Source organism: Molothrus ater, unplaced genomic scaffold, assembly GCF_012460135.2.
Source record: "Molothrus ater isolate BHLD 08-10-18 breed brown headed cowbird unplaced genomic scaffold, BPBGC_Mater_1.1 matUn_MA125, whole genome shotgun sequence".
Classification (NCBI taxonomy): domain Eukaryota; kingdom Metazoa; phylum Chordata; class Aves; order Passeriformes; family Icteridae; genus Molothrus; species Molothrus ater.
This window is the reverse complement of record NW_023416577.1, coordinates 26,987-40,423: the sequence shown is the minus strand read 5'-3', so window position 1 is coordinate 40,423 and position 13,437 is coordinate 26,987. Positions and strand designations below refer to the sequence as shown.

General features: G+C 65.3%; 2 protein-coding genes across 2 annotated transcripts; one reads left to right on the top strand and one right to left on the bottom strand.

Annotated features, from left to right (window-relative positions):
* The first annotated feature begins 453 nt into the window (after nt 1-453).
* Nucleotides 454-2,506, top strand: LOC118701097 (zinc finger and BTB domain-containing protein 3-like). Its single transcript, XM_054518284.1, has 2 exons — nt 454-483; nt 931-2,506. The coding sequence occupies exon 2, from the start codon at nt 935-937 to the stop codon at nt 2,300-2,302; it is 1,368 nt and encodes a 455-aa protein (XP_054374259.1). The 5' UTR covers nt 454-483; nt 931-934; the 3' UTR covers nt 2,303-2,506.
* An 840-nt stretch (nt 2,507-3,346) lies between these two features.
* On the bottom strand, nt 3,347-8,303 carry LOC118701069 (CAAX prenyl protease 2-like). Its single transcript, XM_036405669.2, has 8 exons — nt 8,116-8,303; nt 7,441-7,543; nt 7,257-7,340; nt 6,535-6,613; nt 5,657-5,824; nt 4,544-4,615; nt 4,260-4,322; nt 3,347-3,654 (listed from the first exon to the last, which is right to left on the bottom strand). The coding sequence occupies exons 1-8, from the start codon at nt 8,286-8,288 to the stop codon at nt 3,443-3,445; spliced, it is 954 nt and encodes a 317-aa protein (XP_036261562.1). The 5' UTR covers nt 8,289-8,303; the 3' UTR covers nt 3,347-3,442.
* Nucleotides 8,304-13,437: the final 5,134 nt, after the last annotated feature.

Genomic DNA, 13,437 nt, shown 5'->3' with positions numbered 1-13,437 from the left:
TTACCTGGTTGCCGGAGAGACGGAGGCCCCGCCTCTCACGTGTTGTGATTCGCGTGCGAGGCTTGAGCGATGTCAGCGCAAACCAATCAGAGCGCGGCTCCGGGAAGAGGTGGGAACGCACCGTGAGGGCAGGACGGAAACCCAATGAAAGCGCGGGAACGCTGACTGACACCCCATCATGTCCAATCAAAATGCTGCTTTCAGCCGGTGCCCCGCCCCCGAGGGCTTCCGTGGCAACGCCCCGCCTCCACGCTCATGGCAACCTCCGCCCCGGCGACCGCGGCCCGTCCTTTTCCGAAGAGCCAATCATCAGCGCGTATTCCTGAGTGGCGGCAATAACAGCCAATCAACAAACGTCTCTGACCTGCTCGGCCCGGTCACATTGACTGACAGGTAAATTAACCAATGAGAGCGGAGTGGCGGGCACGCCAGGACTGCCAATCAGCGCGGGGAGGCGGGGCGTCAGCAGGCCGCGGCTTTGTGGTGAGCTGGGCCGGGGGCGCTGGGGGGGAACTGGGACAAACTGGGACCAATTGGGGCCGAGCGGGACGTGTGGGGCCGTGCTGGGATGGACTGGGGCTCGCCGGGATTGACTGGGATGGGCCCCTCTGGGATTGCCTGGGACGCGATGGGTGACAGGGCCGGACTGGGATTGGCTGAGGGGGGGACACTGGGATGGGCTGGGATGGACTGGGCCGCACTGGGATTGCCCGGCTGCGCCAGCCCCGTGTGTCCCCTCCGCCCCCCGGAATCCTAAACCGCTCTCGTTCCCCCTTCCTCAGTTCCATCACCCCCAGCCCGGTGGAGTTCCCCGAGCACTGACTCCCCATTTTTCCTGGCTTTTCCCATTTTTCCCTCTCCAGCCCGATGGAGTTCCCGGAGCACTGATTGATTGCCCATTTCCCCCCGTTTTTCCCTCATTTCCCGCAGCCCGATGGAGTTCCCCGAGCACAGCCGGCAGCTGCTGCGGGGGCTGCGCGAGCAGCGCTCCCGGGGGATCCTGTGCGACTGCACGGTGCTGGTGGGCACCGCGCCCTTCCCCGCGCACCGCGCCGTGCTGGCCGCCTGCAGCTCCTTCTTCCACCTGTGCTACGCCGAGCCGGGCGGCGCGGGAGGAGCCCGGGGCGCCGTGGTGGCCCTGAACAGCGACATCGTCACCGCCCCGGCCTTCGCGCTGCTGCTGGAGTTCATGTACGAGGGGCGGCTGGCGCTGGCGGCGCCGCTGGAGGACGTGCTGGCCGCCGCCTCCTACCTGCACATGAACGACGTGGTCAAGCTGTGCAAGAAGAAGCTGCAGGCGCGGGGCCCCGCCGAGGCCGACAGCACCAAGCGGGAGGAAGAGGAGGAAGAGGAGGACGCGCCCAGCCCGCCCCCGCCGCAGCCCCCGCCGCAGCCCCCGCAGCCGCTCCCCGAGGAGGCGCCGGAGCCGCCGCTGGTGGACGCGGCCGACACGACCCAGCCCGGGGTGGGGGTCGGGGCAGAGCGACCCCCGCCCAGCCCCAGCAGCTCCAGCGAGGCCGCGCCGGGGCCCGGAGCTGCCGCTGCCGCCGCTCCCCCCCTTCCGTCCGCGGGCGGGGGTCCCTGGGCCGCGCCCCCCGTCCCCATCAAGGCCGAGGCCATCGTGATCTCGGACGAGGAGCCCGACGGCGCCCGCCGCCCCCCCCGCGCCCCCTCCCCCGCCGCCGCCGCCGCCGCCGCCGCCTCCAGCCCCGGCCCGAGCGGCGCAATTCGGGGAGGGGGCGGCGCTGGGCCCGGGGGCGCTGGGGGGGCTGCGGGAGCCGCTGTTCCTGGCGCCGCTGGAGCCCCGCGGGAGCTTCGGGCTGTTCGCCGAGGAGGCCCCGACGTGTCCGACGTGCGGGAAAACGTTCTCGTGCTCGTACACGCTGCGGCGCCACGCCACCGTGCACACCCGCGAGCGGCCCTACGAGTGCCGCCACTGCCTGCGCTCGTACACGCAGTCCGGGGACCTGTACCGGCACGTCCGCAAGGCGCACAGCCACGGCGGGCCCGCCCGCGGCCACCGCGACCCCGCCCGCGACGGCGACAACCCGCCCTGACCGCCGCAGCCGCCCGGGGCACCGGCACGGAGCGAGCCGAGCCGAGCCGAGCCGGCGGCGGGGCTTGGATGGGGACAGCGGGATGGGGACAGCTGCTGTCACCGGGGACACCGGGATGGGGACAATGCTCTGAGCGGGGACACCGGGATGGGGACGGCCGCTCTCACCGGGGACACCGGGATTCGGACAACTGCTGTCACCGGGGCCACCACCGGGACTGCGACACCCGTGCCGTCCTGAGCTGAGCCAGCGGGATGGGGACACCTGCCCTGAGCGGGACCCCCGGACAACAGCACCGGGACCACCGGGATTGTGACACCGGCTGTGACCGGGACCGCGACCCCGTCCCGGGGGAACCGGAGGGACGCGGGGGCGTGGCCTCGCGGTGGGGGCGTGGCCTCGCGCGGGTGTACGGGGGTCACGCGCGAATAAAGCGACGCTGGACACGGGCGGTGCTTGAGGGGGCGTGGCCCAGCGTGACAGCGCCCCCCGGCGGCCGGGAGGACCTCGGCGTTACCCCAAACCCCACTCGGCGCCGTCCCAGTTCGTCCCAGTCGCTTCTGTTCCACTTCCAGTCCATCACGGTCATTCCCAGGCCCCTTCGATTCCCTCCCAGTTCCCCTAAACCCATCCCAGTCCTTCCCAGTTCCCCTAAACCCATCCAAATCCTTCCCAGTTCCCCTAAACCTTCCCAGTTCCCCTAAACCCATCCCAGTCCTTCCCAGTTCCCTTAAACCCATCCCAGTCCCTCCCAGTTCCCCTAAACCCATCCCAGTCCTTCCTAGTTCCCTTAAACCCATCCCAGTCCTTCCCAGTTCCCTTAAACCCATCCCAATCCCTCCCAGTTCCCCTAAACCCATCCCAGTCCCCCCCATTCCCATCCCAGACCCCCCCATCCCCCCCACTCCCATCCCAGTCCCTCCCACTCCCATCCCAGTCCCCCCCATTCCCATCCCAGTCCCCCCCATTCCCATCCCAATCCCCCCCACTCCCATCCCAGTCCCCCCCATTCCCATCCCAATCCCCCCCACTCCCATCCCAGTCCCCCCCACTCCCATCCCAGTCCCCCCCATTCCCATCCCAATCCCCCCCATTCCCATCCCAGTCCCCCCCATTCCCATCCCAGCCCCCCCAGTCCCATCCCAGTCCCCCCATTCCCATCCCAGACCCCCCCATCCCCCCCACTCCCATCCCAGTCCCCCCCACTCCCATCCCAGTCCCCCCCACTCCCATCCCAGTCCCCCCATTCCCATCCCAGTCCATCCCAGTCCATCCCAGCACGCCCCACAAAGCCTTAAACCACTTTAATCACAAAAATAGACTCTGTGCGGCGGCTCCTATAAAAAGGGGGGGTTTTGGGGAGGGGCGGGCGCCCCCCGCCCGTGTCAGGAGCAGGCGGGGCGGTCGCGGCACGGGGGGCGCGCCCCGAAGAAGGCGGGCTCGGTCAGGGGGTGCAGCAGCAGCAGAAAGCCCAGAACCCCCAGCAGGTACGCGGGGAGCAGCGCCCGGCGCCGCGGGTGCCCCAGGGCCGCGCCCAGCGCCGGGAACCCCATGGAGTTACAGAAGGAGTGGCACAGGACCGGCCCCGCCAGGTGACCTGGGGACAGCGGGAAATGGGGATTGGGGACACCAAAAACAGCTGGGGATGGGGAAATGGGGATTGGGGACACCAAAACCAGCTGGAGATGGGGGAATGGGGATTGGGGACCCCAAATAAAACACCTGGGGACAGGGGGAAATGGGGATTGGGGACCCCAAATAAAACACCTGGGGATGGGGAAATGGGGATGGGAACCCCAAAAACACCTGGGGATGGGGAAATGGGGATGGGAACCCCAAAAACAGCTGGAGATGGGGAAATGGGGATTGGGGACACCAAAACCAGCTGGAGATGGGGGAATGGGGATTGGGGACCCCAAATAAAACACCTGGGGACAGGGGGAAATGGGGATTGGGGACACCAAATAAAACACCTGGGGATGGGGAAATGGGGATTGGGGACACCAAAAACACCTGGGGATGGGGAAATGGGGATTGGGGACACCAAAAACACATCTGGGGACAGGGGGGAAAATGGGGATGGGAACCCCAAATAAAACACCTGGGGATGGGGGGAAATGGGGATGGGAACCCCAAACACACCTGGGGACAGGGACACGGGGACTGGCCCCCCCAAACCCCCCCCGGGCCCCCCAAACCCACCGGTCCTGAGGAACAGGAAGGCCGTGTAGGCCCCGAACACGGCCGTGTAGGAGAACTGGAATGCTGGGGGTGGAAAAGGGGGGTCAGGGGCACCCCAAAATCCCCCAGGACCCCCAAATCCACCCCCCCACCCCTGGCAGAGGCTCAGAGGCACCACAAGAGCCCCACTGGCCCCAAAAATCCCACCCTGGGCACCCCAAATCCCACCCTGGGCACCCCAAATCCCACCCTGGACACCCCAAACTCCCTCAGGACCCCCCAAAATTCCCCCAGGCCCCCCTCACCTGCTGCCATGAAGATGCTGCCCACGGAGCCGTGGCGGAAGCGGAGCTGCTCAATCACGTGGTGGAAATGGGCTGGGGGAGCAGGATTTGGGGGTTTTGGGGGGGTTTGGGGGGTTTGGGGTTTTTGGGAGGATCAGGGGGCATTCAGGGGTGCAGGGGAGGGGGAGTCAGTGGGAGTTTTGGGGGGATTTTGGGGTTATTTTGGGGTCCCACTCACGCACCCCAAGGAACAGGGGGCAGGTCAGTATGGGGGCGTTTTGGGGTGGGTTTTGGGATATTTTGGGGGTTTCAGTCACCAACCCCAAAGAACCAAGGACACCCCAGCATTGGGAACTTGGGAACTGTTTTGGGGCGTTTTTAGGGTTTCACTTACCAACCCCAAAGAAGAGGGGGCGGGCCAATAATAGGGGGGTTTTGGGGTGGGTTTTGGGGTATTTTAGGGTTGCACTCACTGACCAGAAAGAACAGGGGGCAGACCAGCATGGGGAGGGGTATTTTAGAGTATTTTTGGGGTATTTTAGGGTATTTTTGGGATATTTTAAAGTTCCACTCACTGACCCCAAAGAAGAGGGGGCAGGCCAGTATTGATCAGGTTTTGGGGTGGGTTTTTGGGATATTTTGGGGTATTTTAGGGTTCCACTCACCGACCCCAAAGAAGAGGGGGCAGGGATATTTTAGGGTGTTTTGGGGAGATTTTAGGGTTCCACTCACCGACCCCAAAGAAGAGGGGGCAGGGATATTTTAGGGTATTTTTAGGAGATTTTAGGGTTCCACTCACCGACCCCAAAGAAGAGGGGGCAGGGATATTTTAGGGTGTTTTTGGGATATTTTAGGGTTCCACTCACCGACCCCAAAGAAGAGGGGGCAGGAATATTTTAGGGTGTTTTTGGGATATTTTAGGGTTCCACTCACCGACCCCAAAGAAGAGGGGGCAGGGATATTTTAGGGTGTTTTTGGGATATTTTAGGGTTCCACTCACCGGCCCCAAAGAAGAGGGGGCAGGGATATTTTAGGGTGTTTTGGGGATATTTTAGGGTTCCACTCACCGACCCCAAAGAAGAGGGAGCAGGGATATTTTAGGGTGTTTTGGGGATATTTTAGGGTTCCACTCACCGACCCCAAAGAAGAGGGGGCAGGCCAGCACGGCGGGGCCGGGCCCCGTGCAGGGCACCAGCATGGGCAGCATGCAGGCCCTGAACACCAACTCCTCTGTCAGAGGTGCCACCACCTGGTTCCGCAGCCAGCGCACGTCCCCCAGGCACAGCGCCCACACCCGCGGGTCTGGGGGACCCCAAAAACCCCACAGAGCTGAGCCCCAAAACCCCATTAAACTGAGCCCCAAAATCCCACAGAGCTGAGCCCCAAAATCCCATTAAACTGAGCCCCAAAATCCCACAGAGCTGAGTGCCAAAACCCCATAAAACTGAGCCCCAAAAACCCCACAGAGCTGAGCCCCAAAATCCCAAACACGACAAACCCCAAAAAATCCCAAAAACCCCCCAAAAAAATCCACCCCTGGTTCCACAGCCCATGCACCAAAAATCCCACAGAACTGAGCCCAAAATCCCATAAAACTGATCCCCAAAATCCCACAGAACTGACCCCAAAATCCCACAGAACTGAGCTCCAAAATCCCATAAAACTGATCCCCAAAATCCCATAGAATCATCCCCAAAATCCCATCAAATTGACCCCAAAATCCCATCAAATTGACCCCAAAATCCCACAGAACTGACCCCAAAATCCCACAGAACTGAGCCCCAAAATCCCACGGAACTGAGCCCCAAAATCCCACAGAAGTGCTCCCCAAATCCCAGATTCCCACAGGCTCCCCAAACCCAATAAAAACCCCAACGCCCCCCAAAACTCCCTCATTTCACCCCCTCATCCCCCCCAATTCCACTCCCTGTATTGGGGACCCCCAGCCCCCCCCAAACCCCAATTCCTGACCCCCCAAATTGGCGCCCCCTCCCCAAATTGTCCCCCCTTACCCAGGGCCACCCTGATGCCATCGAGCCAGCGCCAGGGACAGTCCATGGACAGCTGGATCAGGGGGCCCAGGAACAGGATCTGGGGGGGGCAGGGGGGTTTGGGGGGGGTCAGAAGGGCTTTGGGGGCCTCAGGGAGAGTTTTGGGGGTTCCTTAGTGGGTTTTGGGGGGTCCCAGAGAGGTTTTGGGGGGTCCCAGAGGAATTTTGGGGGGGGTCCCACACCCTCCCTGGTGAGCCAGATCTGGGGGGGTCAGTGATTTTTGGGGGGATCCTGGAGGTCAGGGGGATTTTGGGGGTCCCTAGGGGGGTCCTGAGTAGATTTTGGGGGGTCCTGAGGGGATTTTTGGGGGTCCTGAGGGGATTTTGGGGGTCCAAGCCCTCCCACACCCACCACACATGAAAGGCCCAGGAAAAGCACTTGAGGGAGGGAGGGGCTCAATAAATTCTGGGGGGGGTCCTGGGAGTCAGGGGGATTTTGGGGGTCCTTAAGGGGGTCCTGAATGGGTCTGGGGGGTCCTGAGTGGATTTGGGGGGGTCCTGAGTGGATTTGGGGGGTCCAAGGGGGGTCCCAAGCCCTCCCATCCCCACCGCACATGAAAGGCCCAGGCAGAGCATTTGGGGTGGGGGGCATCCAATAAATCCTGGGTGGGGTCCTGCGGGTTCAGGGGGATTTTGGGGACCCCCGGGGAGGCTTTTGGGGCTCGCAGTCCCCCCCAGACCCACCATGGTGAGCAGCAGAGGCAGCAGCGTGGCCGGGACCAGCCCCTCGAGGCGCAGCCCCAGCAGCGCGGGCAGGGGGGTGTCAGCCTGGGGGGGGGGGCGGGAAATGGAAATGGGGGGGGGTCAGCGCGGTCTGGGGGGGGCTCCGAGACCCCCCCTCGGTTTTTGGGGACCCCGCTGAGCTCACCTTGACCCCGGTGAGCTCCTTCCAGAGCCACACCAGGGCTGGGGACAGCCCCGACACCACCAGGACGCTCGTGAAGCGACGCTTGATCACCGAGGGGTGGTCCCTGGGGAGGGGGCCCGGGGGGGGTCTGCACCCCAAAATCCCCCCCGGGATCCCCCCCGACACCCCCAGGCACTGAGAGACCCCCCCAGCCCCTCCTTATGCACCCAGAATCCGCCCAAAACACACAAGGGCCTGTCCCAACCCCATGGACACCCCAAGGAGCAGAGACCCTCCCCACCAAGGGCCCCAAATTCCCCTCAGGGACCCCAAATCCCCCCCAGGACCCCTGATTCACCCCCAAAATCGCACCCCAGACCCCCCAGTTTCCCCCAAATCCACCCCAAACCCCCTAAATCCCCTCCAGACACCCCAATTCCCCTGCAGACCCCTCAGATCCCTCCCTGACCCACCGTGCTCGCCCCCAGGCACCCAAATCCCCCCCGGATCTCCCCAAATCCCACCCAAACCCCCCGAATCCCCCCCAAGTTTCCCCCAGACCCCCCAGATCCCCCTCAAACCTCCCGATTCCCCCCCCAAATCGCCCCCCAGACACCCCAATTTCCCCGTAGGTGCCCCTCAGAGCCCTCAGACCCCTCTCCGGTCCCCAAATCGGCCCGAGCCGCCCCGCCGTACCTGGGCAGGGGGCTGCCCCACACGTACAGGCTCCCCACGTAGGAGCAGGCCAGGCTGAGGCAGCCGAGCACGGCGGCCCAGCACGGCCCGGCCCGGGCGGCTCCGGTGCCTCCGGGGGCCGCTCCCGACCCCGGCCCGGCCCAGAGGGAACCGGGGGGCTGCGGGGCCGCCATGGCGGGGGCGGGGCCTAAGCGGGAGGGGCGGGGCCGGCGCGGGGGGCGGGGTGAGGGGAGGGACGGGGGCGGGGCCTGCGCTGAGGGGGCCTGGGCTGGGGCGGGACGAGGGGCGGGACAAGGGCGGGGCTACTGAGCCGTGTGGGCGTGGCTTAGGGTGGTAGGTGCGGTTATGTAAATGAGGGGGACGGCCGTGAGGGGCGGGGTGATGGGGGTGGGTGGGAAACTGGGAGGACTGGGAGAAACTGGGATGGACTGGGAAAATGGGATGGACTGGGAAACTGGGAGGGACTGGGGAGGACAGGGAAACTGGGATGGTCTGAGAGGGACTGGGATGAACAGGAGAGACCAGGAATGAGTGGGATAACGGGGAGTAACTGTGGGAAACTGGGAGCACTGGGGGAACTGGGAGTGACTGCGTGAACTGGGACTGGTGGGAGAACTGGGATCGATGAGGACAATCAACATGAACTGGGAGAACTGGGACTGACTGGGAGGACTGGGAGGACTGGAGGAAATGAAACCCATGAAAGGAACTGGGGCCAACTGGCGTAACTGGGATGAGGCAGGACTGGGTGAACTGGGAGCACTGGGATGGGAGGGGGCTCTGTCCTGTCCCTCAGGGTGTCCACTCGTCGGGCTCCTGCAGTTGGGGGGTCCTGGGGGTTACTGGGAGGGTCCTGGGGGTCCCCAGAGGAGGGAGGGACCCCCAAACCTCACCTGGCCCTGGCTGCTCCGGTGCCCTTCCTCCTCCTCCTCCTCCTCCTGCTGCTGCTGCTGCTCCTCCCTCCTTCCCCGGCGCTGCTTTTGGGGTGTCCCTGTGGAGCACAGGAGGGGGCGTTCAGTGCCCGGGGGGGATTTTGGGGACCCCCCACCCCCCATTTCCCCCTCACCCCCGCGGGGCAGCCCCGGCCGGCGCGAGACCTCGGCCCATCTGCAGCGCGCGGCCACCGCCAGGGCCGGCGTGTCCTGCACCTGGTGGGGTGGGGGGACACGGTGACACTGGGGACACCCCCAAACCCCCCCCCAGCCCCGAGGGGACCCCCCCGAACCCCCAAACCTGCAGGGCGCCCAGGCAGGCGCTGCGGAAGCGGCCGCTGGAGCTGGCGGCCACCACGGCCGTCACCGCGGCCACCGCCAGGGCCTGGGCTCGGGCCACGCTCTGCTGGGCCTGCAGGGGGGAATTTGGGGGGTCACGGGGCCTTTGGGGGGCTCGGGGGGACCCCAAAGTCCCGCACCCACCTGGTGCTGGCGGTGCAGCCCCGCCAGGAGGGGGCGCAGGAGGTTCTGGAGCCCCCGGGCCAGCGCGGGGCGGCCGAGGCGCAGCGTGGGCTCCAGCTGGGCCAGCAGCAGCCGCCGCATCCCTGGGGAGGGGACCCCGGATTTTGGGGGGGGGGTCCTCGAACGGTGGGGACCCCCCCCCCGGAGCGGGGGGACCCCCCTGAACCACGGGGATAACCCCTAAGCCATGGGGATGTCCCCAAACCTTGGGGTCACCCCCTAAACCTTGGGGTCAGCTCCCAAATTTTGGGGTCAGCCCAGCTCGGGGGCTGAGCTGGAATGGAGGGTCTGAGGGAGGGGGGCACCCCAAAACCGTGGGGACACCCCCAAAATCTTGGGGACGGCCCACAGGGACACCCCCAAAGTCATGAGGAGACCTCACAGAACTTGGGGACAGCCCAAGAGCTCAGGGACAGCTCGAAAATTTGGGGACCTTCTGGAGCCACGGGGACACCCCCAAAATTTGGGGACAGCCCAAAATCGGGCCCCCCCCCCGCCCCTTACCTGTGTCGTACCCCCCAAAGGGGTCCCGGTGCCGCAGGAAGAGGAAAACCAGGAGGGTTTTGGGGTCCCCCTCGGGGGAAATTTGGGGGTCCCCATCCCCCTCGGGGGGGTCCCAGCGCACCCCAAAGGTGACATCGGGGGACACCGGCTCTGTGGGGACAACACAGGGGGGCTGAGGGAGGGGGAACCCCGAAATTCCCCCTGAAATTCCCCCCAAAAAACCCAGGAACTCCACAGACCTTCCTCATCCTCACTGGAGCCTCGGGGGTCCAGGGGGGTTTTGGGGTCCGGGGGGGTTTTGGGGTCCGGGGGGGTTTTGGGGTGCAGGGGCGTTGCAGCCAGGCCGAAGCCCCCCCAGTCCCCCAGCACAGAGGGGTCCCGCAGGGTTGGGGGGGCCGGGGGGGGCACGGGGACCCCCGCGGGGTCGAACAGGTAAAGGTGGGGAGGTCAAGGAGAACAACGGGGGGGGGATGGAGCCCCCCAAAATCCCCCAGAACCCCAAATCCCACCTGGGCATCCTGAGATCCATCAGGGAACCCGAATTTCCTCCCCTGCAGCACCCTGAGACCCCCCTGGATAACCCAAAACTCCCCCTGGGCACTCTGAGACCCCTTCTGGGCACCCCAAATCCCACCCCAGGAGCCCAAGTCCCCCCAAACCACCCCAAATCCCACCCTGGGCACACCTAAACCCGCTCAGGTTCCTCAAAACCCCCACAAACACCCCAAATCCTCCCCCAAACCGCCCCAAGTCCCACCCTGAGCACCTCAAATCCCACCCCAGCCACCCCGAATTGCCCCCCAAACCCCCCGGTGCCCCCAGCCCGGATATCTGCACTCGGCTGAGGGGGGGTCCCTGCCCGGGGGGGGTCCCGGGGGGGGTCCCGAGGGCGCAGACCGGGAGCAGCTCCAGGTCCCCCCCGAATCCCGCGGCCGCCAGCGGGGGCGGCACCGGCAGCGGCAGCGGCGGCCCCGGGCACGGCCGGAGGCGGCTGCAGGGCGGCCTGGGGGGGACGGACCAGTACGGACCAGTTCGGACCAGTACAGACCAGTATGGACCAGTATGGACCAGTTCGGACCAGTACAGACCAGTCTGGACTGGTCCGGATCAATCTATCCCAGACCTACCCCTGCCCCATCCCAGTTCATCCCAGTTTGACTCTGTACTGCACCCCAGCCCCATCCCAGTTTATCTCTCTCTGTTCTGACCTGTCCCAGTTCATCCCAGTTCATTCCAGTCCTGTCTGAGTCCCCTCAATCCCATCCCAATCCCATCCCAATCCCATCCCAATCCCAGTCCCATCCCAATTTCCGTCAATCCCTCCCAGTCCCCCCCAGTCCATCCCAATCCCTCCCTGTCCCATCCCAGTCCCCCATCCCAGTCCATCCCAGTCCCATCCCAGTACATCCCAGTCCCATCCCAGTCCATCCCAATCCCTCCCAGTCCATCCCAATCCCCCCCAGTCCATCCCAATCCCTCCCAGTCCCCCCCAGTCCATCCCAATCCCTCCCTGTCCCATCCCAGTCCCCCCCAGTCCATCCCAGTCCCCCCCAGTCCCTCCCAGTCCCCACCAGTCCCATCCCAGTCCCTCCCAGTCCCTCCCAGTCCATCCCAGTCCATCCCAGTCCCATCCCAGTCCCTCCCAGTCCATCCCAGTCCCCCCCAATCCCTCCCAGTCCATCCCAGTCCATCCCAGTCCATCCCAGTCCCTCCCAGTCCATCCCAGTCCCTCCCAGTCCCCCCCAGTCCCTCCCAGTCCGTACCCACTGAAGTGCCGGCTCTGCACCCTCAGCCTCATTCCCACCTGTGCCCAGGGGGGCTCTGGGCTGTGGGACACAGGGGGGGGACACCCCAGTTAGGAGGTGCCCAGAAGTGGGGTGACCCCAGTTAAGGGTGGGGGACCCCAGTTTGGGTGATCAATGTTGGGGTGTCTCCAGTTTGGGGGTCCCGGGGGTCTCACCTGAGGGTCCTGGATGTGACCTTCCCATCGATGCTGACACAGAAATGAAACTCGACCTGGGAGGGGGGCACGGGGGGGTCACTGAGGAACCCCCTCCCCTTTTTGGGGACCCCCCCAGGACCCCCAAACCCCACCCTGGTACCTCGGGGTGCACGAGGCTGGTCCGGTGCAGGAGCTGCCACAGGGACCCCCGGGCGGGGGGCAACAGCAGGGGGGGGTGACAGATCTGGGGGTGGGGGGGCACAGGGGGGACCCCAAAATCCTCCACGACCCCCGGGGGGGGGGGCACAGGGGAGGACCCCAAAATCCTCCACGACTCTCATGAGGGGCAGATCTGTGGGGTCTGGGGGCACCCCAATACCCCCTCAAGGAACTGGGCCCAGTTTGGGGGTGTCCCACCCTTTCCCCCGTGTATTTTGGGGGGGTCCCAGCCCCCTCCCATGACCCCATTTCCCCTCTCCCCCCCCGCCTGACCCCATTATTTCCCCCCCACCCCCCCAAATCCAGGCCACCCCGACTATTTTTATCCTCCTGCCCCAATTCCCATTCCCGAGGGGCTCTTAGGGCCCCCCCGACCCCAATTCCTCCCCCTCAAGGTGACTTTGGGGGGGGTTGGGAAAGAGAACAGAGAGAGGGGGGACCCCCAAAATACCCCCCAAAAACCCCAAAACTCACCTGGAAGCTCCTTTGCACCTGAGCCCGGGCCAGGATCCGCCCGCAGCAGGGGGGAGGATTTGGGGGGGCTCCCGGCAGCTCCTGCACCCCCCGAGGGGCTGGGGGGGATTTTGGGGGGGATTTAGGGGGCTTGGGGGGGGGGTTTAGAGATTTAGGGGACCCCCAGTGGGGCTGGGAGGAGATTGAGAGGATTTGGGGAGTCCTAGAGAGGTTTTGGGGGGGGGCTCTTAAAGGGGTTGGGGACTGGGGGGTGTCCCTGAGGGGATCAGAGGTCCCAGAGAGGTTTTGGGGGGGTCTCTGAGGGGTTTTGGGGGTCTCTGAGGGGTTTTGGGGGTCTCTGGGGGGTTTTGGGGGTCTCTGAGGGGTTTTGGGGGTCTCTGGGGGTTTTGGGTGGTCTCTGGGGGGTTTTGTGGGGGTCTCTGGGGGGTTTTGGGGTGTCTGGGGGGGGTCTCTGAGGGATTTTGGGGGTCTCTTACCCCTCCCCAGCGCTTCGGGGTCGAGGTCTCGGCCGAGGGGTCCCGTGGCTGCCACTGGAAAAGGGGAGGGGGTCAGGGGGGTCTGAGGGGATTCAGGACCCCCCCCCCCCCCCCAAATGAGCCCCCACCCACCTGTGAGGGTGCAGAGGGGCCCCCCCAGGGCCGCCCCCGCCGTCAGGGCCACCAGCAGCGCTCCCCGTCGGGGCTCCCCATTTTTGGAGGTCCCCAGAACCACCAAGAGCTGCTCCAGGAC